This window comes from Colobus angolensis, unplaced genomic scaffold (assembly GCF_000951035.1).
Source record: "Colobus angolensis palliatus isolate OR3802 unplaced genomic scaffold, Cang.pa_1.0 Scaffold123, whole genome shotgun sequence".
Taxonomy (NCBI): domain Eukaryota; kingdom Metazoa; phylum Chordata; class Mammalia; order Primates; family Cercopithecidae; genus Colobus; species Colobus angolensis.
Window position 1 is genome coordinate 3,282,587 of NW_012113475.1, and position 25,858 is coordinate 3,308,444.

At 32.9% G+C, this 25,858-nt stretch overlaps 1 protein-coding gene across 1 annotated transcript in view; it reads left to right on the forward strand.

The window, feature by feature from the left end:
• Nucleotides 1-25,054, forward strand: part of CCSER1 (coiled-coil serine-rich protein 1) — a 1,373,537-nt gene extending 1,348,483 nt beyond the window's left edge. Inside the window, exon 11 of the mRNA XM_011932673.1 lies at nucleotides 24,569-25,054. Coding sequence (XP_011788063.1) covers nucleotides 24,569-25,054 — 486 coding nt within the window. The remainder of the gene's footprint in view (nucleotides 1-24,568) is intronic.
• The last annotated feature ends 804 nt before the right edge of the window (nucleotides 25,055-25,858 follow it).

Genomic DNA, 25,858 nt, shown 5'->3' on the forward strand with positions numbered 1-25,858 from the left:
AAAAAAGAATGAGATTATGTCATTTGCAGCAACATGGATGCAGCTGGAGTCCATTATCCTAAGCAAATTATTGCAGGAATAGAAAACTAAATACCTCATGTTCTCACTTATAAGTAGGAGCTGAACATCATAGGCATAAAAATTACAATAATAGACATTAGGGACTACTGGGGCATTAGGGAGTGAGGGGGGAAAGAGTTTAAAAACAAACTGTTACTATGTTCATATGCGGGTTATGGGATCATTTGAATCCCCAACCTTAGCATCACACAATATACCCATGTAACAAACCTGCACAGGTACCCCCAGAATCTAAAATAAAAGTTGAAATTTATAAATAGAATCTTGAAAAAGTAGAGCAAAGCTGGAGGCATTGCACTTCTGATTTCAAATTATATTATAATGGTATAATAATCAAGACAGTATTGTAAGCATAAAAAGAGATACATGGCCGGGCGCGGTGGCTCAAGCCTGTAATCCCAGCACTTTGGGAGGCCGAGACGGGCGGATCACGAGGTCAGGAGATCGAGACCATCCTGGCTAACACGGTGAAACCCCGTCTCTACTAAAAAATACAAAAAACTAGCCGGGCGAGGTGGTGGGCGCCTGTAGTCCCAGCTACCCGGGAGGCTGAGGCAGGAGAATGGCGTGAACCTGGGAGGCGGAGCTTGCAGTGAGCTGAGGTCAGGCCACTGCACTCCAGCCCGGGCGACAGAGCGAGACTCCGTCTCAAAAAAAAAAAAAAAAAAAAAAAAGAGATACATAGGTCAATGAAACAGAATAGAAATCCCAGAAATAAACTCATGTATATAGGGGCAACCAATCTTCAACAAAGAAAACCAAGAATATACAATGAGGAAAGGACAATCTCTTCAATAAATACTATTGAAAAAACTGAATATCCATGTGCAAATAAAAAGTGATATGAGATCTATATCTATGCCGTATACAAAGATCAATTTAAAATGGATTGAAGATGTAAACATAAGACCTAAAACCATAAACCTACTAAAAGAAAACACAGGAGAAAAGCTCGTTGACATTGATCATGGCAATATTTCTTGGATATGACACCAAAAACACAGACAACAAAAGCAAAATATGATCAAGCAGAATGTCATCAAACTAAAATATCTGCACAAGAAAGGGAACAATTAAAAAATGAAAAGATAACCCATGAATAAGAGAAAACATTTGCAAATCATATATCAAATTGCAAATCATACATATCCTTACTTTGGGTAAGGGAGTTCATACCCAAAATGCATGTAGAACTCAACTCAATAGCAAGAAAACAACCTGGTTAAATTGGGTAAAGGACATGAATAGTTATTTCTCAAAAGTGATCTATGAAATATCAATTAAAATTCCAAAAGTACTTTTCGCAGAAAAAATCCTAAAATACGTATGAAATTACAGAAGATGAAGAATAGTTAAAAGCATTTTGAGGAAGTAGAACAAAGCTGGAGTCCTCAAAAGGAGGCATACAATTTGTTAAAAAATATTTGAAAAACATGTTCACCATCACTAATAATCAGGTAATTGCAAATGAAATGAAAACAACGGTAAAATACCTCTCACATACTACTATATGACTACTATAAAATGAATGACTACTATAAAAATGACTACTATAAAAAAGACAAAATATAAAAATGATTGGAAGGGGTATAGAGAAAGGGGAACATTTATCATGGTTCATGGAAATATAAATTGGTTCAGCCATTATGAAAAACTGTATGAAAGTTCTTCAAAAAATTAAAAATAAACCATATAATCCAGCAATCCCACTTCCGGATGTATACCCAAAGGAAATGAAATCAATATGTCAAAGAGATATTTACACTTAACATGTTCGTTTCATCATTCCCAATAGACAAGATATGGAAACAACCTAAATGTCTACTGATGGATGAATGGATACAGATGTGTGATCTATCTATCTATCTATCTATCTATCTATCTATCTATCTATCTATCTATCCATCCATCTAACAATCATCTATCTGTCTATCAATCATCTAAGTCTATATCTATATAATAGAACATTATTCAGCCTTTAAAAAGAAGGGCATTTTGTCATTTGTAACAATGTAGGTTTATCTGGAGGGCATTATGCTAAATGAAATAAGACAGACACAGGAAGACAAATACTACATAATATCATTTATATATAAAATCTAAAAATCATCCAACTCATAAAAACAGAGAGTAGAATGATGGTTACCAGAGACTTGCATTTCAGGAGTAGGTAAAATGAGGAGATGTTGGTTATGAGGACCAAACTTTCAATTATAAGATGAGTAAATTCTGGAGACCTAATGCATACCCTAGTGACTATGCTTAATAATGTGTTTTTGAAATTTGCCAAGATAGTAGGTCTTAGATACAGGTTGAATATTCCTTATCTGAAATGTTTAGGACCAGAAACATTTTAGAGTTGGAGTTTTTCAGATTTTGGTATGTTTGCATATACATAATGATATATCTTATGGATATATCTTGGGAGGTGACTGAAATTTAAACATGAAATTCATTTGTGTTTTTTTTTACACACTTTATACACACAGCCTGAAGGTAATTTTAAAAAGTATTTTAAATAATTTTGAGATCGGGGTGAAAATTTTCATTTGTAACACCACATCAGTGCTCAAAAAGTTTCAGATTTTGAGCATTTGGATTTTAAATTTTTGGATTAGGAATGTTTAACCTATATTTTCAGCACACAAAGTTAACTAGGTGAGATGATGGATATAATCATTAATTTTATTGTGTCAATCATTTCATAGTGTATGTGTATATCAACATATCACATTGTATACCTCAAATATATTTAATTTTTGTTTTCAATTATACTACAGTAAAGCTAAAAAAGTCGTAATTTTGCTTCATAGAGCAAACCTCCCAAATAACATTAGTGCATAGCTTACTGAACACACTTTAAGAGATTTGGAAAAGTATGTTAAAATGATCTATAGAAACCTAATATTATCACAGGCCTTTATATCTTTTTTTTTAAAAAATGTGGTTTCCTCTGAGATTATCTGCTTAGCTCAAAGTTCAGACAGTTTATGAGCATCTCACTTGTGAGACTCTGGTTATTGTGTCTATGCTAAGCCACAAGTTAGACCTTGGGGCTCACAGAAAAAGATATATGATGCTTGAAAGTACGCAGAAGAAGAAGGAGAGAGAAGATCAGTGTTTCCAGAGATACCAGGAAAACTGCCAGGAAGTCTAAATCACACTAAAATTACTTTTCAAAGAGAACTCCTTGCGGATTCAATAGCTTTTCCAAGAAAGCAGCAAAAAGTAAAATAAAATAAAATAAAAAAACCTTGCAATTCACAGTTCTTTCTAGCATAGTATATTTTTATCACCAGAAGGAAACAAATTAATTACAATGAATAGTATTGGATTAATGAACATCAAAAAAGATGCCATGTCTAACCATGTTTAAGGACCTTGTAAGGGTCTTGTAGAAACACTTTCAATGTAATCTGATCTAACACTCTGTTAAGTGGCACTTGAGAATATTTGAATATTGCATTTCATTCAAAATGCTAAGAGTCCCTAAGCTATTGAACTACAAGATTCTGTTGCCTTTTATTTCAGGATATATTTGTTTCAATCATTGTGCCATAAAAATTAAACTTCAAATGACTTAGGCAATAATTAGTATTTTATCTCTTGTTAGGTGCATACATGTTTGCTTTTTGGTAAACACATTCATTTGTCTAAGACAAAAATATATGTTGAAAATTTCGAATGGTTCTTCTGATTTAAACAACAGTTCTTAAACATTCTATGTCAATGTTTAAAATGCCACTTACACTAAAGACTGCAAGTTCAGCAAGTTTGCTAGAAGTTTCCTTTAAGAGATTGAGGCTCCCCAATTCTGATGCAAATCTACTGGGTGTTAAGCATCCACCTGGGCTGCTTTGCATAGCCCCATAGGTCTTGGAAGGATTGGGAACTAATGCACACATAAAGCTTATGCTGCTTGCTTTGACATGGGTAATGAAGTTCCTTGGTCCCTACCCCAGAATTTCTTGTCTTCTGTCAATATCCATAAAACTATGGTAGACAAAAGGTAGTATATATGCATTTGTGTATATAGTTCCCAATTTTTCAGTTTCTGAGCAGGGTATTATCTCAAAACTGTCACGGTTTCTAACATATACTATTGTTTTCAATAAGATTTTTGAAAAAATATTTTAAATTATTTTATTATATGTAATAAATACTCAAAATATGGGAACTTAACATATCAGATTGCTGGTAAATGTGTTAAAATGCTGAATCTATGTCACAATATAGCAGATTTCTGATTCAAATTTTCTGAGGGTAAAAGTGTTCCATTTTAGCTAGCACCTTACATAATACTTAGACCTGTTGAAATTTGAAACCATTCATCTGAGGAAATTGATAGTTAGCATGCTTCTTAGGTTATCACATAAATTTAATTTTTAAAAATGAGTCAAGTGAATGATAGAATAACTTTACTTTTCTGAGAAACACTGCATGCTGATGGTTAAAATGTGCTTAATACACTTTGGAATATTATTTATCCCAGTTATGGAAATATTTTTTATTTCTTCATATTTTCTGAGGAATATCTTTTTCCCATTGTGTTAACAGTATTGATTATTCTGCAGCTGGCAGTAGAGTATGGTTTGGGTGTTTGTTGTTAGGTTGATGTGCAATGAGTTACGTTTACAGAAGTACCCACTGGTGGTGATAGAATATACATATATGTGTGTATGTCTATTTGTCTGTTTATTCATCCATCCATATCTGTTTTATTTGAATAATACACATCAGACAAATCACTAAATACTTCATAGTTAAAATCTCAGTTATGAAGATATGTCTAAAATGTTTCCTGCAGCCCAGTTAGCTGCCTTAATACACACCATCCTTGCATTGTCCTTTATTTTCCTGATCTTTTCTTCCTTGCATCACCCTTTATTATTATTATTTTTAAACCTTTCCTTCTGAGCACATGAGGATGAATAGCTTTCTATTAGGGTTTTGGAATACATATTTTTGTTTGTTTACCATTTTATTTTCTAAATTTTCTTTTATTTTACATTCAGGGTTACATGTGCATGTTTGTTGTATGGACCAATTCCATAATGGTGGGGATATGGCTCCTAGTGTACCCATCACCCAAATAGTGAACACTGTACCCAATAGGTCATTTTTCAATCCCCTCTCCCCTCCAACTCAGTACATATTTGAAAAGAAGTATAACTCTTTCCCCCAGCTAACTCATCATAGGAAATGGTATCTATGTGGTGAAAACATAACCAATAGGCAAAATTCAACCGCAAAATTGTGAATAAATGTTAATTTTTATATAAATGTTCCATGGGAAGCGTCTCTCAGAGAATAAGTTAGAATTCACAAAGTGGTTGATGGAAAGAAAAGATGAATAAAACTATTCTGTGGTATAAGGCTAGTCATTAAATCAAGAGCAGGTAAATAATATTCATTTTCCTAAACCCTAAATAGCCTTACTGAATGAAAGAAAAATCAAAATACCTTTTCTGCAATGACTAATACCACATGTGCAAAGATGAAGAAATGTAGCATGAATAGGGGATTAACCATGGCAAGTGAATACGATGGTCATGAAAAGCCGAACTCCAAAAGCTGTCTTTACTTTTCCTTTTGAAATTATAGCACAAAATAACAAATTTTATTGCATAAAAAGTGGCAAGAACAAATATCTGTGTCCCTGAAAAGTCCTCATTTTAATGAAGGAATGACCCCAGCTCTAAAGTAGCGTGATGTGGCCGGGCGCGGTGGCTCAAGCCTGTAATCCCAGCACTTTGGGAGGCCGAGATGGGCGGATCACGAGGTCAGGAGATCAAGACCACCCTGGCTAACATGGTGAAACCCCGTCTCTACTAAAAAAAAAAATACAAAAAAAAACTAGCCGGGCGAGGTGGCTGGCGCCTGTAGTCCCAGCTACTCGGGAGGCTGAGGCAGGAGAATGGCGTAAACCCGGGAGGTGGAGCTTGCAGTGAGCTGAGATCCGGCCACTGCACTCCAGCCCGGGCGACAGAGCGAGACTCCGTCAAAAAAAAAAAAAAAAAAAAAAGTAGCGTGATGCATTCCAAGCTTCATATGACACAATGATGAGGGATACATGTAATTACTTTGGCCAAATTTGCTGGATGTATTTGCACATTGGAAATAATGGAAAAAGCTTCTTATTGCGGGAAGACAGTTACCAGCTTAAGAATAGCAATTATTTACTGCCAGTTACTGCAGAGCAAGCTGAAGAAAAATTCAATAATATTCTTTATAATGCAGCATATTCAATCTTTCAGAATTTGACCTAGTTGTACTTTATTAATGACAAAATTTAACATACCCATGAAAATTTTATTTTGGTTAAATATTAGATATCCTTATTTTTGTTATAGACATCATGTCCCTGCTCACTATGTTGACATTCTTCTATATGGTAACTATCAGCCTAGTATTCCCTGTGTGCCAGGTATTTTGCTAAGCACATTTCATACAGTAGCTCATTTGATTCTTTAGTCTTTCCTAACAATAATTTTTTTTTTGGTCTACACCTTTACATATGTAGAAATGGGCCAAAGGAAAGCCAGATATTGGAGTGTGATGAGAGATGATATGACTCAGAAAATTGACCTGTAATTTACCCAGACTCATTGTGGAAACTCAGAATTCATCTGAAATGTTTTGCGTCAATTGATGGTACCTGGTGAACAGACAGGCCTATAGCCTGAACCTTCAAAATTGTGAATTAAGGAATCATATTAAAACCCCTATGATGATGGCAAAATTGAGATTCTTATGAAACTGACATTGTAGAGCCTCATTTAGGGTACTTGGGTACTGGGAAATCTACAACTCTCTGGTGGAATACAGTGTTGTTTCTTACTTCAAACAATTGCTTCTTTACCAGTTTGGCTTTCACGTCCTTGCCATTACAGATGCTTCATGTTTATTTTTTCACATCTTTTCATCATTCACATAATCATCCTTTTTTGACAACCATACATCTTCATTTTACAGATGAGGAAAACAAAGATCAAAGATGTTAAAGAATTTAGCCAAAATTATATCACCTTTAAGTGAATAAGATGGGATACAAACCAAAAACTACCTGTCTCAGAGTACATATTCTTAACTCTTATGCTTCACTACCTAAAATTATTTTTAGCTAGAGACAAACCTTCCACAGATGAGGACTTTACCAACAGACCTCCTGGACAATTGTATAGAAAGAAAATAGAAAGTTGTTATTTAAATACATCTAACCACATAATTATATAGAAGTTAATTAGTAAGTAGAGTAAAAGGAAACATAAAATGGCTAGTTCTTCTAATTTTTGTTCCTTATAAGTCTGTTTCATCACTAGTAATATTAGATAAGCAAGCACCAGTTGCTGGCCTCTTCCCATAGCAGTGTTTTATTTTATATACACATTTTTTCTTGCTCAGTGTTTTTGTTATAGCAAATTTTGCCAGAAGGGCAGCATTAGTTGATCAACAGGAGCAGATTCAGGTTGTTGGAAAACAAACAAACAAACAAAAAAAACAACTATAGTCATGCTTCAGATGCAGAACAAAATCAATAAGAGTGCTTCTTAACAGAGTGAAATGAAGAACAATTACTTATTGCAGCTAAATGACATCCTGTGTGGGATCATTGACTATGCTGGAGGCTGATAGGCACCAAACTGAGGGGCTGCAGGATAAGCAGCTGACAGGGTTACAAATGGAGTATTCCAAACGATGTCTTAACCTGAATTGTGAATTAAATCTCTAGTTATATACACTGTCAGAGTCAGGAAAATGTTTCATTCTTAGGCTCTTGAGTAAATTCAAAAATAAGTATTAGCAGGACTTATAGTTTTAATTTATGGCAGAGTTTCTCAACATTAGCACTATTGACATATTGGACTGGATAAATCTTTGCTGTGAGGGCCTACCTTATGCAGAGTAGAATTTCTGACTTCCACCACCTAAATACTAATAGTCCACCCCCCTCATTAATAACATAAAAAAAAGTTCCCTAAGAGGCAAATTTGCACTAGTTAAGAACCACTGCTTTACCATATTAATTATTTTTACTTGACTGATAACATGCTCATACATTATTTCTTTCCTGTTATGATTCTTGGATAGACAGAAATAAATGTTTATGTATATGCACCTCAAGGGCAAAAGTAAGTTTTGTCATGAATAGAATCTAAGTTGAAAGTAAACCTCAAAATATTCAGGATCTCTTTCTACTTGTATTATTGTATTTGAGTAGATGTGTTTGTTTCATTTGAATATTGCATGGCAGTTATTGGAGATCTTGTTATGTTTGGGAAATGTTTGGTACATGTAGGCAAGAAGATGTTTGCGCAGAAATCACTTTCTATAAGGAACAGGCAGAAGATAACTGTACCTGACCTACCATTCTAGACATTCAAATCTTGTCTAAACTGTTAGTTAAGATTCTGTGAGTACAAACCTCTATATAAAACAATTTCTGAAGGAAATCTTGTAAAGCAGGATTTGTACACAATTAAAATGATTTTTTGCCTGATTGAAATCACACTTGAAGTATAGAGTCTTTCACAGCTCTATATTTATCACTCTAGCTACCCACATTTGGGATTTACTATTGCACAAATTTGTATAATATAAAACTCAAGGAGATATGTTCTTTGATTGATGTGCATCACGTAGTCTGATTATGGAATGCTACCTTTTTTGTGTGTAAGAGTCAGATTTAACTATTAGCCACAAGGGATAATTTATATTGACTATCTATTTAGTTGGTGCAAAAGTAATTGTGGTTTTTGTCATTACTTTTCATGGCAAAAATGCAATTACTTTTGCACCAACCTAATATCTATCTTTTATCAATCAATCAATGTATCTATCTATCTATCTATCTATCTATCATGTCTGATGGGATTATTTACCTTAAGGAAACATTCATCTCACAGTATACTGCTTGTCTTAGGATCATATGACATGCATGTTATAATTCAAGAATTCTGAGCCCAACTGCAGAACTATTGAGTCACTTTCTATGGTCCTATAAATAAATAGATTCTATTTATCTATTATGTAAAAAAAATACATAAATATTTATTTCAAGTGGTCATAAGGTAATTTTTATGCATGAGAAAATTTTGGAACTAATTTATTAGAGCTAAAGATAGAAAACTGAATGCTTGAGAATGACTAATCCCATACTGTATCTCATCATATAGTCCACTTAAGCCTAAACTGTATATGGAAGTCATGACTAATATACAGTTGGAGCCACTAATAAATTTCTCACTTTCATTGAGGAATTTGTAAATATTTAGAGACAAATGTGGCTATGAGAATAAATCCTTTCTAATGTGCTCTTTTGTAACATAATCTCTGATTATACTTATTGTGTTCTTATATCCCTAGCACACATTTTTTCTATTTGAATATGTTCAAATAGAAAGTTTTTATATAGCAATTTTAAATCGATTTAATAAAATAATCAGTATTTCTCTCTAATATGCTATGCAAAAAAAAAAAATTGTTCCTAAGTGTGTATTATCTGGAAATAGCTTCACTCTTTCTAAATTGTTCTTGTCCAGCATTTATAAATTGTATCTAATTCCTTATGGTTCTTTGTGAATTATATCTCAGCTGTCTTCATTCAAGGGTTCTTTCGTTCCACTCCTGAGTAGATGGTGCTAATTATGATATTGTCTGAGTTAAAACAAGGTGTACTACTCTGTGTAAGGACATACATAGATTGTCTATAGTCCCTTGACTTTTGAAAATAAAAGATTAAAGCAACTTGATTTTTGGTATATCCAATAATTCACTTCTAAGCTAGTTGCTTGAATAGACTAGTAGAGTTTGGGTTTTTCATTATGTCTTGCCTCCTTCTTGTGCATTACACTAAGTAGCACAAACATTATGCATGTTTTGATATAAGAACTATACAAAGTTTTAAGCATTCATTATTTTGATAGATCAGATGTCTCTTGTGAGATAGAAGAGATGGAAAAGATATCATATGCACTCTGCTTTAAAGGATGACTGTGACTTTATGCAGCTCTTTAGATTTTAGAGATGAACTTGAAAAGGACATATTGTTGGCCAGATGAAGTGAGGACTAAGGAGGATTCTACAAAATGATGTTTTGAAACATTCTGGACACTGGAATGCTGTACAGCTTGGTTTGTTTCCTTACAAAATGTTCACAGTATGCTTTGTTAGCAATGCTGCATTCTTTTAAAATTGTCTGAACTATTATATCGTAAATTAAAATTAGTAAAAAACAGTAGGTACTGGGAAAGCTGGTGACCTCTTTATTCATTTTTTGTTCAACAGATACAAGTTCAACAAATAACTGCTAACTGCCAGAACCAGAGCTACCATGATCCACTTTCACCTACATAGTTGCATTTGAGGGTCTGGAGGCATAATTCTTTATCACTTATCCCCATGCCCATCAGTACATTCTCAGTTTTAAGAGAAAAAAATAAATTTCAAGAGAAAATGTTTAAGGCTCTTTGGACTAGATATATTAGATTGTCTATGGAGAGGCATGGTTTCTCAGACCCATTTGGATGGGTAGAGGAAAATCACTCTCACTGAGGTAGTATAAATTGTTTTGGAGGCATTTATTTCATATTGTCGAGACCCTGAGCATAGGATCCAGTCAAAAACACCCTGATGCTGTGCAGTAGATCACTTTTATATCAACAGATTTTTCTAAATAAAAATATCCTAGGGAAAATGTAGAAACAGTATTAACCTCAAAATGTTTCATCATTTGTTAATATTTGAGGGAGGTACCAGTAAAATTTTGTTTTACATAAATCCTGTGAAAAACATTAAATAAATTTTGATTGGTCCTAAAGTATATCAATTATAAATTCAACATGTTAATATTTTTACTATATAAAATTAAAATTTGTTTGAAGTCTATATATTTTTCTTCATGTTTTATTTGTATTTTAACTATATAAACATTAATAAGTTCTTAAAAATTGTTTTGCATTTTTTTCAGAGTTAAAAATTTTCTTCTCGCCTATTATGGAAGACATCTTAATTACTAATAATGTGGAACTTTAATTATAACCACTGTTTGTGACACATGTCTTCCTTCATTTGTAACAAGTGTATGCATTCTGAATTGCCTTTTATTATGCATTTTTACGTTGGGCTGATTAATTCCCAATTATGTAACCTTTCCAAAATACTGCTTTGTCATGTCACTTACCTCATGATAAACCTTTAATTGACCTTCAATTGATTTAAAATTTCACTCTCTAAATTGGCAGCCAAAAACTTAAACGATGTAGACAACTTACATATACAATATTTTCTTGCTCTGTTTCTATGTAAACATCCTACTTCACCTTAGCAAATAAGTTTAATACTAATAGTTCTCAAAGTAGGTCTTATAAATATATATTTATTCCTTATTCATGATGCCCAGGATGCCTTTCTGACTTTTCAGTAATCCAAGATATACTCACTCTGAAGGATTTAGCTGAGATAGCCACGTATATGATCTTTCTCTCTTTTCCCCAGTTCCCTCAATCCCTTCCTTTTTTCACTAATATTCAACAAATGTTTTTTAACCATTTACTTTATATCAGAAACTAGGGTAAGTGCTGGGAGAAAAATTTGACACAATTTTTGCTTTCACAGAGCATGCTATCTAAATTAGTGATAGGCATTAAGCAAATAAATGCATTATATGTATGTATATACATACATATGTATAGGACAATTGCTATAAAGAAAATGTATAGTTTGTGTTTACATTTGGAACATTTAAAAATAGTATAATTTGAATTAAATTCTGGATTGTGGAAAGGCTTAAAATTTTCTAGGGACTGAGTTACCTGTCAGGTAAAAATGAAGGGAAGAACATTCCAGACAGAGGCTAAAAGCTTAAAGGACGTAAAATACCTAAGGAAGGAGAGAATTTTTCATGTTTAAGAAACTCAAAGGTGACTAATGTTGCTAGAAACCCAATGATTAAAGAAAAAATTGTCCTAGGAAGAAATTAGAGAAGTAAGTGGGGCTAGATCATTCAGGGTGATGTAGGCCATTACAAGAATTTGTATCTTCTCGAAATTCAGTAGGAAGGTATTGAAAGAAAATAAGAGGGTCAATGGCATGATTAAGCTTGCATTAAAAATTATAGCTCTTTTGTGGTATATGTGTGAAGGTACAAAAGAGTGGATAAAGTCGCACAAGATAATGGTGTCGAACTAGAGGGATGGAGGTGGAGAGTAGTGGGCAGAATATAAATAGAATTGCTGTCAACTAGTGGCAGAATGTAGAGGTGGAAAGATAATGTATCAAGTACAATTCTAGAGTTTCTTTGTTGTCTCCACTCATTTATTTGTTCAACAAATGTTAATGAAGTATTAAGATGAAAACCAGACATGATGCAATTATTTCCAGTTTAGTTAGGAAAAAATAAATTGAGATACCAGTAATAAAGTCATGGAGGTAGACACGTGAATGAAAATGAAAAGAAGTTTAGATTAAAGCATATAAGTTTAAGAGTTGTTCACATGAAGTTAGTACATTTAAAGTTATGTGAATGAATGAGATTTCCTAGGGAGAGTGAAATGAATCTGGACCATGCCACGAAGACCCAAGCGTTTAGTTAGAAAAGTGCCCAGCAAAGGAGATTGAGTATTAGTGACCAGAGAAACAGGAGAGTCACCAGGAGCATGAAATGTCACAAATACCAACTGATAATGGAATTCAAACTGAAAGTGCTTAACTCCATTAAAATGCCTCTTAATGTGAAAAGAAAATGTGTAAACTGACAAGTACCCATTTTACTTGACAACTTAGAGATTTTCAGGAGCAAAAGCCAAATTGCAGTGGGATGATGAACAAGGTAGGAGTGGTGGTGAGAAACTGAAGCAATCAAAGAAGGCAATTCTTTTAAAAGCTCTGTTTCATGCTTAGAAATTATGTTGTACCACACATTTTTCACTAAATCTGGTCTTGACTTAAGATATTATATGATGTTTTAGTAGCTTAATTTTGTTATTTTGATTTTTTATTTATAGTAGTCTAGTTCCTTGAGTAAAAGTAAGTTCTTGGGGGTAGAATTGTAAACTTAGTTTATTTGAATCACTCATTGTATTTATATTTTGTGGGTTCTCCATAATAATGAATAGATATGAATGAATGAAAGATTAAATAGTAAAGGAAGAAAGAACTGAAGATAATGAGAAATATTAATAAATTTAGCATGGGAGATGCAATCTCTTTTATTTGGACTAGTTTTAGGTTTTGACACTCCTCAGATACCTCTTCTCTCACAGTGATATGTGGGAAATTGCCCAGTATATTCAACATAACACACAATCTACAGAGTTGATTTCTTAGAGAATCCATTTGGTACCTATGTTAGTATCTGCCAATTTGTCTTGATATTAGAGAGATAACTGCCACCTCTGTGATCATCATTTGGATTCACCTTAGCCGTATAATTCCAAAATCAGAACCTTTCAACATAGTCTCTATTGAAAATACAGAAGACATCACTTGTGTAGATAGGGAAGACTTATTCTCTTCTGCTTTTAGGCAACTTCATTTTAGGGAATCCAGATCTATCCTAAGCCAATATCTTGTTACCATGTCTTTCCTTTTAACTGCAGCCTATTGTAGCACAGCATAGCTAGCAAAGATCAGACATATATATGTTGACTTTACTATCAAATGCTTACTTCTTGATCTTCATTTCTCGTAACACAGAACAAAATATCTTCCATGTACTACTCTAAGAATTTTTATATTTATCCATCCTTTTTATTCTGTAAACTTAACAGATATAATTTCTGCATATCCATCGTTCATGTTATTTGCTGAAATATAACAAAATGGCTAAAATGTACAAGTAAATATTCCAGCAAAAATCTTTTGGATGTTGTTTTTATTACATCAAATGCAGATCTTGTGTCTATGCATGAAAATGAAAGGCGATAGGTTCTACATGGAAATATTAAACAGTGCTTTAGAAAATCTTGAATTGGTTGTTGCCTTTACCATTAACAATCTTTATAATCTCGGGTGAGTCACACAGTCTCTGTAGTCAGTTTCCTTATAAAATCAAGGTATTAAAATACCATAACTTTAAAGCCTTTCTTGAATCTTGAATTATTTAATATTATATCAAAAAATAAAATAGTTATATTTTCGTGAGCAAGTTAGGATCTTTGATATTAATAAAATGAAAATAATTGACATTAACAGAATGAAAATAATTGACAATTATTTTAGATCTTAGCAACTGTAAGCTTCATCTGACTCTCATATTTTGTGCTTTGTTGATTTTTTTTCTATTTAAAAATCAATTTTAGATCTTTTTAAGGATGACTAACTTTGAAGCTGGTGGCCCATCTGTTTTCTCTTTGTTAGCAGACTTTTTGAGGCTACTCTGAGTTTGTAAAGAAAATGATTTGCTTTGATAAAGCAGCTTTTCAAAAAGAAAAAAAAAAAATAGCCTTAGATTTTTTTTTCACTCTATAGTAAGTGTTTCTAACACTCATAAACTCATCCTAAGTAGGAAAAAAATGGTTGGCTATTTGAAAAATTGCTATTATTAAATAAACCTCTTATTTCCAAGGCTCAATTCTTTATACAGCAAAAGAATGTATTTTTGAAATTCTATGCTTCTTTAAAAATTGGTTCTAACTTGTATGTAATGATATTCTGACCATAACTTTTTTACTATAATTAATTCCCTGCTATGTCTTATTCCTTATTTATACTATGTGAAATAATTTCAAAAAATTAGGTGCATATTACTTCATTGCAATTCCCAGCTATTCTGTATGTTTTATATTTATATACACGTTACCAATGTTATTTTCATGTTTTAAATTATTTGAAAGACTTTTAAGTAGTAGTATGTTCACCAAACCATCATGCAGAAAATGTAGGTCCTTATTCTTTGTCACATCATTGCCTTGTATATGTCCCCTGAATTTCCTTACATGACATTTGTTCAACCCAGAATTGTGCATGTTGCTGACGGAAAACATAACTTATGTCAATTATTAAATCAATTATTAGTAAGAGCCTCAGCTTTTCATGTATAAAAATACCTTTGAAGTAAGGCATCAAAAACAAATCTTAGTGTACATTTAAAAGAATAAATTGGGATAGTTTGTATGAAAGCCATTTATAATATTTTAAAGTATGTGACAGATGGATTTCTGAAATTACCTGTATCATTTGTAGTATCCTCCAAAATGTGCTATGTATTTAGTAATATATTGTCTTTATCAGTGGGTCAAGCTTATTCCTCAAAGTAGTTTGCATTACATTGTACTGATATAAAACAACAGATTAATATTATGAAATTGCTGTATTTTTATTTCACTTCCTTGCTCATATTATCTCTTAGATTAGGTAAATATATTACTTTTAGAAGCTTCCAAGCAGAGCATATAGAGTAAAATTACTCATAAGATAGAATCATTTAAGCAAGAAATTTAGGGCTCACATTATTTAATAATGGTAATAAGGACTAAAAAACAAAGAGGTATGAACAATAAGTTTGATTCTTAATCAATTTAATGACATAGAGTATATTTGTTTGTGCATTTATTAGACTCCAGAAATATTTCTACCACATAAAGCCACAGCGACTGGCTATAAAACCTATGAATTATTCACGCAAGACATTATGTGAATCTAAAGACTTTTTTTGAGATTATTTATTGAATACTACTCTCATTTAAGAAGCATTTTATTACATAATATGTGCTAGGTGTTGGGCAGCAGGGTGTCTACACAAGAGGCTCTTTTTTGTGTGTTTTGCTATACTAAGCCACTACAATTGTTCACTATTCTGCATTCCTATGCAAACACAGAAAATTATTTTCTACTCCTTTCCCTCAGGCATATAAATTTAACTTAAATCTTTAACTCATTCTTTCATTTAGAAATCACATATTTCTGGAATACCAGTTGTGCAGAATTATATTTTCATAGATTTCTTCTGAATTGAGTCCTTAATCACACTCCTGTTATTGCTTTTATAAGCAATAATTGTCTGAAATTCTCATTTAAATCACCTTTTAACTAAAGAGAAGTACTGACACAGAGTGGGTGATCGCACATACACACACGCACACTCTCTCACACTTACATTAGTGTTAAAGACAACTTATTGTTCTACAGGATTTGTTTCTGCCTAGAGTACATTTACTCTAGTTATAGACAGAACAGTCAAAACATATACCAAGTGGCTTCTGGAAAAACTGTTGTATGTTTTTACTTTTCCTTTGAAGAGAGAGAGGTGCTGTGATTTTACTCTCTTGGGAGCTCTGCTGGCCTTATTAGCATTCACCTTGCTTATCTCATGCATGTCTTCTAATCCTGTTTGAGTCCTAAATGCCCACCAGTAGAATTTAGTATACCCTAAAGAATTTAGAAGCGAGGTTGAACCAGAAGAAGTAATTTTCACTCTGCACAATGTGCTCCATTCTACACCTCTTGGTAATTTGTGCAATCTGAAAAAAAAAATTAGCTCCTGTCCGCCAGAACCTTTGGATGTTTCTTTTTGGTTATTATATCAACTTATTACAGGGCTTCCTGCTTGCAAAGCAATAACTACTTCTTTACACAATCTCTCTGTGGTAGAGTGTTTCCTAGACCTTTAACAGAACTCTTTATCACTGAAAACAGATTCCACATCTAAGACTACAAACAGACACAGCAACGGTGCCAAAACCTTTTGAAGAGAAATTCTGTTTCTCAGTGATGACAGGAAAAGGACAGTCTGTTATTTTTAAATGTGGTTTGAGTCTGCATTGGCCCTTTAATGGTTGTACTTGAGAAAGAGGCACATTTTAGGAGTGCCTATTTACTTTACATCAACACATTACACTGTGAAACATCAAAAGGAGCATTTACTTTTTAAGTAGTTTATAAATGCTTTCATTGTCTGTTACTACATTGGAATGATTTAGTAAAATAGATCATTTTTTAAAAAAGAATAATTATAAGGACCCAGAAGAATGCCTGGTATATAATAAGGATTATATGTGTTTGCAAACTAAGTAACATAAAAATTGTAAAGGCTTAATTTCACTCTCATAATGGCTATAAATGATAAAAGGATAGAAATTGATGTATAATGGTTTTCTTTCTTGATATGTATATCACTGATCCTTTTTATCCGTTTAATTTAGGGAAGCATTGTAGTTTAGGGCAGTGGTTCTCAACTAGAGGCAATTTTGCGGCCATCCCCCACCCCTGGGGACATTTGGAAATGTGTGGAGATGTTTTTAGTTGTCACAACTGGGTGACAGAGAGGTACCCTGGCTTCTATAGGTACAAGACAAGGATGCTACTAACATCCTGCAATGTACAAGATGGCCCCAGTCACAAGGCAATAAGTAATACATACTTAAACATACAGTACATAAAATGAAAATGCTTATTTACATTTAACATTTATTTATAAATTTCAATATTTTATTTGGTAAGTAATAATATTTGTACGTGCTTTTATTCAAAGCACTTTTCTTACATGTAATTATATTTAATGATAGAGAGATAATGGCTTCTTGATATGACAGCATTGCATGTTTCTGTTATTCTGCCTGTAGGTTTTTGTTGATGTATTTAAAATTAATTAAATTAAATTAATATATGTATTATAGAGTGTATTCTGTCATTGGTTTTACTGCCTCATCTTATACATTCGTCATTTATTTTCTGAAATAATGAAGTGATCTGCTCAGTCAGTCTCCATGCAAGTAGATCAGCATCAAATGGGTCAGTCAGTTGCTGAGTTTTTATTCCAAGGAATATCTTGCTACTACTACTAAATTACCAAAATTTATTATTTTTATAAATTAGAGAATATTATGACCATTGTCATTTGTATTTCAGAAGTTAAAAATATTTACATAAATAGAAGATAAAGGAGTTGAGTTAAACATATTTTAATGTGAGTATTTTTATAGCTCTGGATTTTACCCAAAGATGTGTCTACCCAGCATTTATGTTTACACAACGGGGCAGAGAAGCAATTAAAAATTGCAGCCATACAATATCTCCCTTTCACTTCATTTTTTACAGTATTGACAAAATACACTGAAATGTTTTGTTTTGTTTTGTTTTTCATTTGCTTTGATATCTAACACTGTAGATATAATGTCATATTGCTTTGGTGGTTCTGAAAGATCTGTTCAATAAGCCATTTTAATAAGGAAAGTCCAGTAGATTTTTTTCCAGACTGTGTAAATATTAATGGGGTTCTTAGTAAATGCCAGGTGCTTGAAGGACATGTGTATTCAGCATTGAACAAGAAAGCAGTGTCCCTGCCCTTATCAAACTTATATTCTATTTGATGTGGTGTGTTAGTCCACTCTCACGCTGCTAATAAAGACATACTTGACTTAGGAAACTTACAATTATGGTGGAAGGGGAAGCAAACATGCCCTTCTTCATATGATGGCAGGAAGAATTGCTGAGCAAAGGGGGCAACGTCTTATAAAACTGTCTGATCTCATGAGAACTCATTCACTGTCATGAGAATAGCAGCATGGGGGTCACTGCCACAGAGTCTCTCCCATGACATGTGGGGATTACGGGAACTACAACTCAAGATGAAATCTGGCTGGGGACATAGACAAACCATATCACCTGAGTACCATAATGGGTAGAAGTAAAAGTGTCTATTCTTGGGAATAAAATATATAGTATTCTCATTGTATATCTTACTTAATCTGCAGATCTCATTAACAGGAAACCATGAACTTATTCAGAATACACATTTCTCAGTGTGAATTACCCATACAAAAGTTACTACTTAGCTTTTACTACAAGAACTGTAGCAAGAATAATTCTGATTCACTTTAACATAATTTACTATTTACTCTTTCAATTGAATTCACATTATAATGTTGATATTTTCATTAATCTTTCAAATTTTTTTAGATTCTGTTTAACATTAGTTATTTTTCTAAATACAATACCAGTTTTCCTAGGTGGATATTAGGGATTGTTTCAATTTCTCTATTCTTTTAAGAACAATTCTTGTTGTAAAGCAATGTTTTGTTTTTTGTTAAGTGAAGAACATTTGCAGGAAAAATATATATTTTAAAGTCAGTGAAAATAATCATATGCAGAGTTCTTATCTATGGAAGCAATTATAACAGATTAATTTTGCCTGATAACATTCATGGCAACTACCAATAATTTTTACAAGAAAAGGAAAAGGACTTCAGAAAAAATGATAAAACATTATTAAACACTCATTAATCAGTGACTGAAGTATTGCTCCCCTCCCCCATGAATTCTATCATCACATCATCCAACCTTAACAAATTTGGGCTTTGCACATTGGCATGATTATTGTACTTCTATTTTTCACCAAGAGACAAGTTTTTAATATAATAGAATCCCTAAATATCAGATTTCATTTTACAATCAAGGCTTTTAACCAGGTTGCAGTTGTAATGGAGTTTAAATTGCCCATGCAAGTGTGAATTGTATCATATCTTCATGTTTTCCTTTCTTTAATTGAGTTATATGCAATTTTAGTGCTACATGTGTTACTAAAAATGTTTTTGAAAAGTTTACTGTATGTGATGTCATAACAAACATAATTTTGTATACAGAAAGCCAAGAGGAAAAAAAGGTATAATTTTAATATGAACAAAATACATATTTGTAACTATCTTGCTTTCAACTCCATGCTTTTTTCTTAAGTAAAAACCCAATGCTTTATGAAATCTAGAGAGGGAATATACCTATGTGTGGATAACCCTGAATCATTGAGAAAGATGTGAAAGGACTGTCAAATGCCAAGCAAGGCAACTGAACACAAAATAAATTGCAATGAGAGGCTAGTGTAACTTATTAATGGATCACACAGGCTGAAATAAGTGAATGTGGTTTGTTTATTTGTTTTAAATCAGCATCAGGTGTTTTGTTGGTTTTTCATTTCTTAGTGGTGTATTAAATAATAATGTGTTTTAAAATTAGTATTTTCTTGCATTTGATAAAATACAGGCTATATGCTATTGTAAAGAAATGAGAGGAAGACAATTAAATGGTAACAATGAACTGATTTTGTTATAATGTGCAGACTTGACTGATTAATCACTAGATTTTCCATCCTTTCATCCTCATTAGGAATTCTACGGATAGGCAATAATCTAGCTGCATGACAACTAAATTGTGCAGAATCTGACATAATTACATGAGTTTCAGGAGGGCTTAATTCTGATTTTGAGAAAGATGTGGCTAGACACATGCATTGAAAATTACTTTCAGGGATCTCAAGTTCTTCAGAGTAATAAACATCAATTAACATCATGATATGGAAATTGTTTTCCTCTGGGCCAAGGCAACAAAATCCAAATATGTATATATATGTATATATACATATAAATATATACCCAAATCTATCTATCTATCTATCTATCTATCTATCTATCTATCTATCTATCTATCTAGATTCCCATCCTCCCGATCCAAATATATATGCCAAAATATATTTTAATATTTTGTGTCAAGAGGACATTTCCTATGTATTTCTAAACATATTCCAAAACATGTAGCATAAAATATATATTTAAATATATATTTATATATTGAATATATATTTAAACCTACAATTTTAGAATTGGAAAGCAACTAAATGATTGTTAGAGTTTATTCAAGATCTAAATTCTATTGTCTTACATTTTATTCACTTGATTCAATGGACTTAGAAACTGACGCCCAGAATAATTAATTTATTCTTCATTCCATGTTACACAGTTCAACCGTAGCACAACCAAGGTTTTGGCTCGAGGTTCAGTGTTATTTCTATTAGCTCAAATTGTCCTGTAATATATTAAACACACAATAGGATAATTAGTGTAGTGGATGGTATGATATGCCTCCTACTTTTCTCTTTCTCTGCCTCAAACAAATACACTTTCAAGACTGAAGTGTATTTTTTCTGTTGCTGAGAGTGTTGGCAAAAGATAGCTCTCAAGTAAGTTTCTCTCCAAGAATTTCCCTGCTTAAAAAAAAAAGAAAAAAAGCAAAACCAAAAAAACCTACTAACCCACCCAATACTATAGCCCCTCCCAGGGCCTGCCAAATCCAATAACTGGATGATGGGATACAAGACTCCTACCCACTTGCCTGAATTGGAGACAACTATTAAGAACCATCCCAAATTCAGACCTCACTGTGTGATCAGTTGAGCTAGTGTAATTGCACAGAATTTAATTTTTCACTCTGCCTGACTCTGCTTTCTTCATTCTACATAGTTGTTGGCCTAAGAACACTCCACAATACATTTCTTACAAATATCTGTCTCAGAGTCTGTGGTCTGTGGAACCAAACTACAACAATAAATATAAAATTACTTGAATTTTCTAGAGAAAATGACTTTGCATTTTAAAATAGAGATAAAAGTGTTCCAAGTGATTAGCTTCTAAAGGATGAAATAAATATCTCTCAAAGTAGTTTCAAGCTCTGTTAGTTACATTATATAGTTACTGTGATGATGATGATTATTGTTGTTGTGATTAAGGTAACTACATTCCAGGTATATTAGGCATTCTATAATCAAGCAGATCATTAAATATTTATAATAATCCTTTATGAAGATATGGATATAAATATAAAACTTCATTTCTTAGATGAGGAAATTGGCAGCTTAGGAAGCTTACGTAACTTGCCATATTCACTAAACTAGAAAGTGTCTGACTTGAAGCTGACTTAAGGTAGCATTTGGGTCTTATATGAACAGCACTATTTTGCATCATGTATGTAGCACCTTGTCCTCAGTGTGTCCAATAAATATTTATCACAAGAATAAATGAATTCATATATATCTGACCAAACCCATACTATTAACCCCTACACAGTGCAATCTCCTATGTACAGTATGAGCTTTGTAGCTAATGGTAAACATCACAGAGAACTTAAAAAAACAAACAAAAACTAAGAGCAAAAAACTAACATGTCAAAAACAAACTATGCCAAATAAACATAAATGCTTGATTTAAATGTGTATTTTCCTTTAAAAACTGAGAGTAGGAATCCCCATCTTGCTTCTTTTGATAGTAAATCCACATGTGCCTTCTAATTACCAGATATTGTACCAGAGAAGGGGTGCTGAGGCTACCAGTGTGGCTGAGTTATTTGATCATTTTCAATATGTCTTTTTAAAAGTGTATATTCAACTTTATGTAATATGCCAGGAGAATTAAAATAATCACATAAAGAAAACAATGAATATTCCCTCAAAGGTAATCTTAAAATAGTGGAAATGAAGTCTATACCTACCATTTTTACTTTCCTAGGCAGCATCTGTTGAAATAGAAATGAAAAAGAAACGTAACCACTGGTAGTATCATTATGGACTCATTAATGTTGTGTTCACCCACAATTTTTTCCACAATATTTCATAAGCAGCACCCATGATATGTCTAACATTTGGCCACAGATATTGAGCACAAGGTTGATTTGGGGGTTGGTGGGTAACAATTAAATAACATGTAAGTTTACAGGGATGGAAAAAATATAAAAGATCACATTTCTAATAGGTCCTTAGCCTAGAGTGTTGGAAAAGAGCCAAGAAGAAGAAAGTGAGCTAGACTAGTTCCCAAATGACAAAAATTGAATCAAAATAGTTTATTCCTTTTACTCCTAAAAAGTCTGAGGCATCTCTTGTGAGTCTTACAATATTTCCTTTCTACACCAAATTACCAGCCTACTTATGTCTACTCTAAATCTAAGGAAAAGTTAAAACAGCATATTAGAAGTCACAGAGGGCGGTCTGCTGTAAGTAGCTTATCACAAAAATATAAATAAGTAAAGATGACATCACAAACATCAAGACAATAAAAAGGAAAGGCCTAGGTAGCAAAATCCTTCCCTCTGAAATCACTGAGTATAAGTATGCCCTAGGTGGGTCTTTGTTTGGTAGAAAAGAAAAGGAGGGAGATTTATTTCAATAATAATCATTTTGAGGCATTAGCTCATACTACACCACTTTTCTGCATGTAATTAATTTTAGAAAAATGTGATGAAGTTTTGAAAAATTCCCATGGAAATACTAGAGGAAGAAGGAACTGGTAGATAATCAAGCAGATGGCCTGTCCTACAGTAGCTTAGGATAAAATCAAACTCTGTGCTACAATCTTCCAATCTGTATAATAATGGAAATAAAAGAAGCTACCTCAAAAGGCTCTTGTGAAGAGTGAATATACAAGAGCAATAGCAGAGTGTTTGAAATATAATACACATGCAATAAATATTATGTATTATCTCAAATAAACTTTATTCAGCAAATATTTATTAAATGGTTAATGTGTGCCAGGCAATTGTGTCAGGAAGAAAGAGTAGAAATGAAGAGAAATGGATGACTTGAGATTACATTTTGTAAATAGCAAGGACCTGATATTAAGGGGTATGAAGAAAAGAGAGAAAAGAAAAATTTTCAAGTGTTGGCCTAAATGTGGTGCCATTTACTGAGAAGGGAAATCGTTGGGGAAGAATGAGTTTCACAGTTGAGAATCAAGTTTCTCTTTATTTGGTTTGATATTATATCAAATTAGTAATATTCATATAAGTAATATTAATCAAACCAAAAAGTGATGATGGCTAAATAAGCAAATGAGCCTGCTGCTGTCTATAGTGCTCTTCTCTCTTCTCCCTTGTCTATTTCTCTTTATTTTTATCCTCCTTCTGTGTAGCAACAATAAATCCTTCATATTTTTGCAAGCAGAACAATTAAGCCAGCCAGTCTCAGTTTTTACCTCAATGTGTTTTTCTACACAAACATAGTACTCTCTCCAGGAGGAATATGGGTGCTAGCTTGTAACCTTTGCTTCTTCTCAGCATGATTCAATGAACTATGCCTTGTTTTTATTACTAGAGTATAAAATTCTTATGAGCAAGAAGGGGGTATGGACTTGTGGACCTGATATTGATTAACAAATTGCATCCAAAAGTCTAAATGAACCATGTATTGAAATTCTATTGGTCTTCTTATGTTATTGTAGTTACTTGGGTGTTTTCAGTTCCCTTAATTTCTCACTTACGACTTTGGTGATACAAATCATGATACTGATAATTCTATAAACTCTCTTGTCATATATTTAAATAACTGTAGCATATTAAACCAACAAAAACTAATGGCCTCATATGTCTATATTCATCACTTATTAAAATATTAAAATAGTCTGTATTTTCATACCCTGGTATCTCTTCAGATCAAATATATCTTCCACCTTTTACTTAATAAAATAATCTGTATTTTCTGTGAAGCTATATAATTCAAATTTAATAAATTAGATAAACAAATATCAAAGTGCCTTTTAGAGTAAATTAACCATTTAATCACTATCTGTAATAGTATCGCACTGGAAAATTTAATCCCATGGATAATTGATAATTTTATAAACCTTATTGAAAATTTAGGGGTTCAGACACAAATGTATAAATACCACTCTGTATTGTATGTATGTTATGAAAGTGTTTTTTTAAGACATCTTTTTCTTTCTGTGTCTTACCATAGGCTACATATCGAAATCGAATTGTGAGCCAAAACCTCAGCACAAGGGACAGAAAAGCAATGCATACTCCCACCGAGGACCGTTTTAGGTATTCGGCAGCGGACCAGACAAGCCCTTACAAAAACAAGACCTGTCAACTCCCAAGTCTATGTTTAAGTAATTTCCTGAAGGACAAGGAACTAGCAGAAGTTATCAAACATTCAAGAGGAACTTATGAAACCCTCACTTCAGAGGTTACACAGAACTTACGGGCCACGGTTGGGCAGAGCTCTCTGAAGCCAACAGCTAAGACAGAAGGGCTCTCCACGTTCTTAGAGAAACCAAAGGACCAAGTTGCTATGGCCCGACAGCATTCGACCTTTACAGGCAGGTTTGGACAGCCACCCAGAGGGCCAATCTCTTTACATATGTACAGCAGGAAGAATGTGTTTCTCCATCACAATTTACACAGCACTGAGCTGCAGACACTAGGCCAGCAGGATGGGTAATTAAATCACCCTATTCCTGTCTTTGGGTAGGATAAAGATGGTTAGTGTTTCTCGTGCATAGTTCATATTAAAATTTTCATGTGCTTTTTCTTACATTTTAGTTATAAACAAAGTCTTGTGTTGTTGGATTTTTTTTCTTAATCATAAACAAAGACTTGTGTTGTGTTTTTTTTTTTTCTCCAAGGGTGAAAAAACTTTCACCCTTTTTGAAAGGGTTTGAGCATGTTAATTGAACTAGGTTGAATTGCCTTGAAGACTTTACTATATATGTGTATAATAAATGGGACCATCATGATCGTTTATATAGCTCATAATTTATTGATTTTTTACCTCTATCACTTACTGATATGCATTACGGTTTCAGAAGATAATATCAAATAGCAATCCGTTCACTGTTAATGGTGTTACTATAAAAGTAGACCTGATGAACAATAGATAAAGGAATTATAAAGAATTTTAAATTACATAGTTAATAGAAGGAGGAAAAAAGAAGACTGTTAACGTCTTATATTTGGTGGTATATTTATTTGAAGAATGTGGCTTGCTTGCATGTAACCTAGAGATGTGTCTGTCTCTATTACATACATTCAAGCTCATCTTGTGATGCTAGTAAGGGGGAAATGGCTGTATATTTTTTTCCTTTAAACATTTAGTTCACAAAGGATTTCAAACAGAGTAATTGCTAGCCAAATAGAGAATGACAGCTCTGATCTTTGAAAAATTTTGCTTTTAGTTTTTGTTATTGACGTTGAAGTACCGTAACATAACACAAGGTGATAAAGTTGGTCAAATTTTGTCAAATGA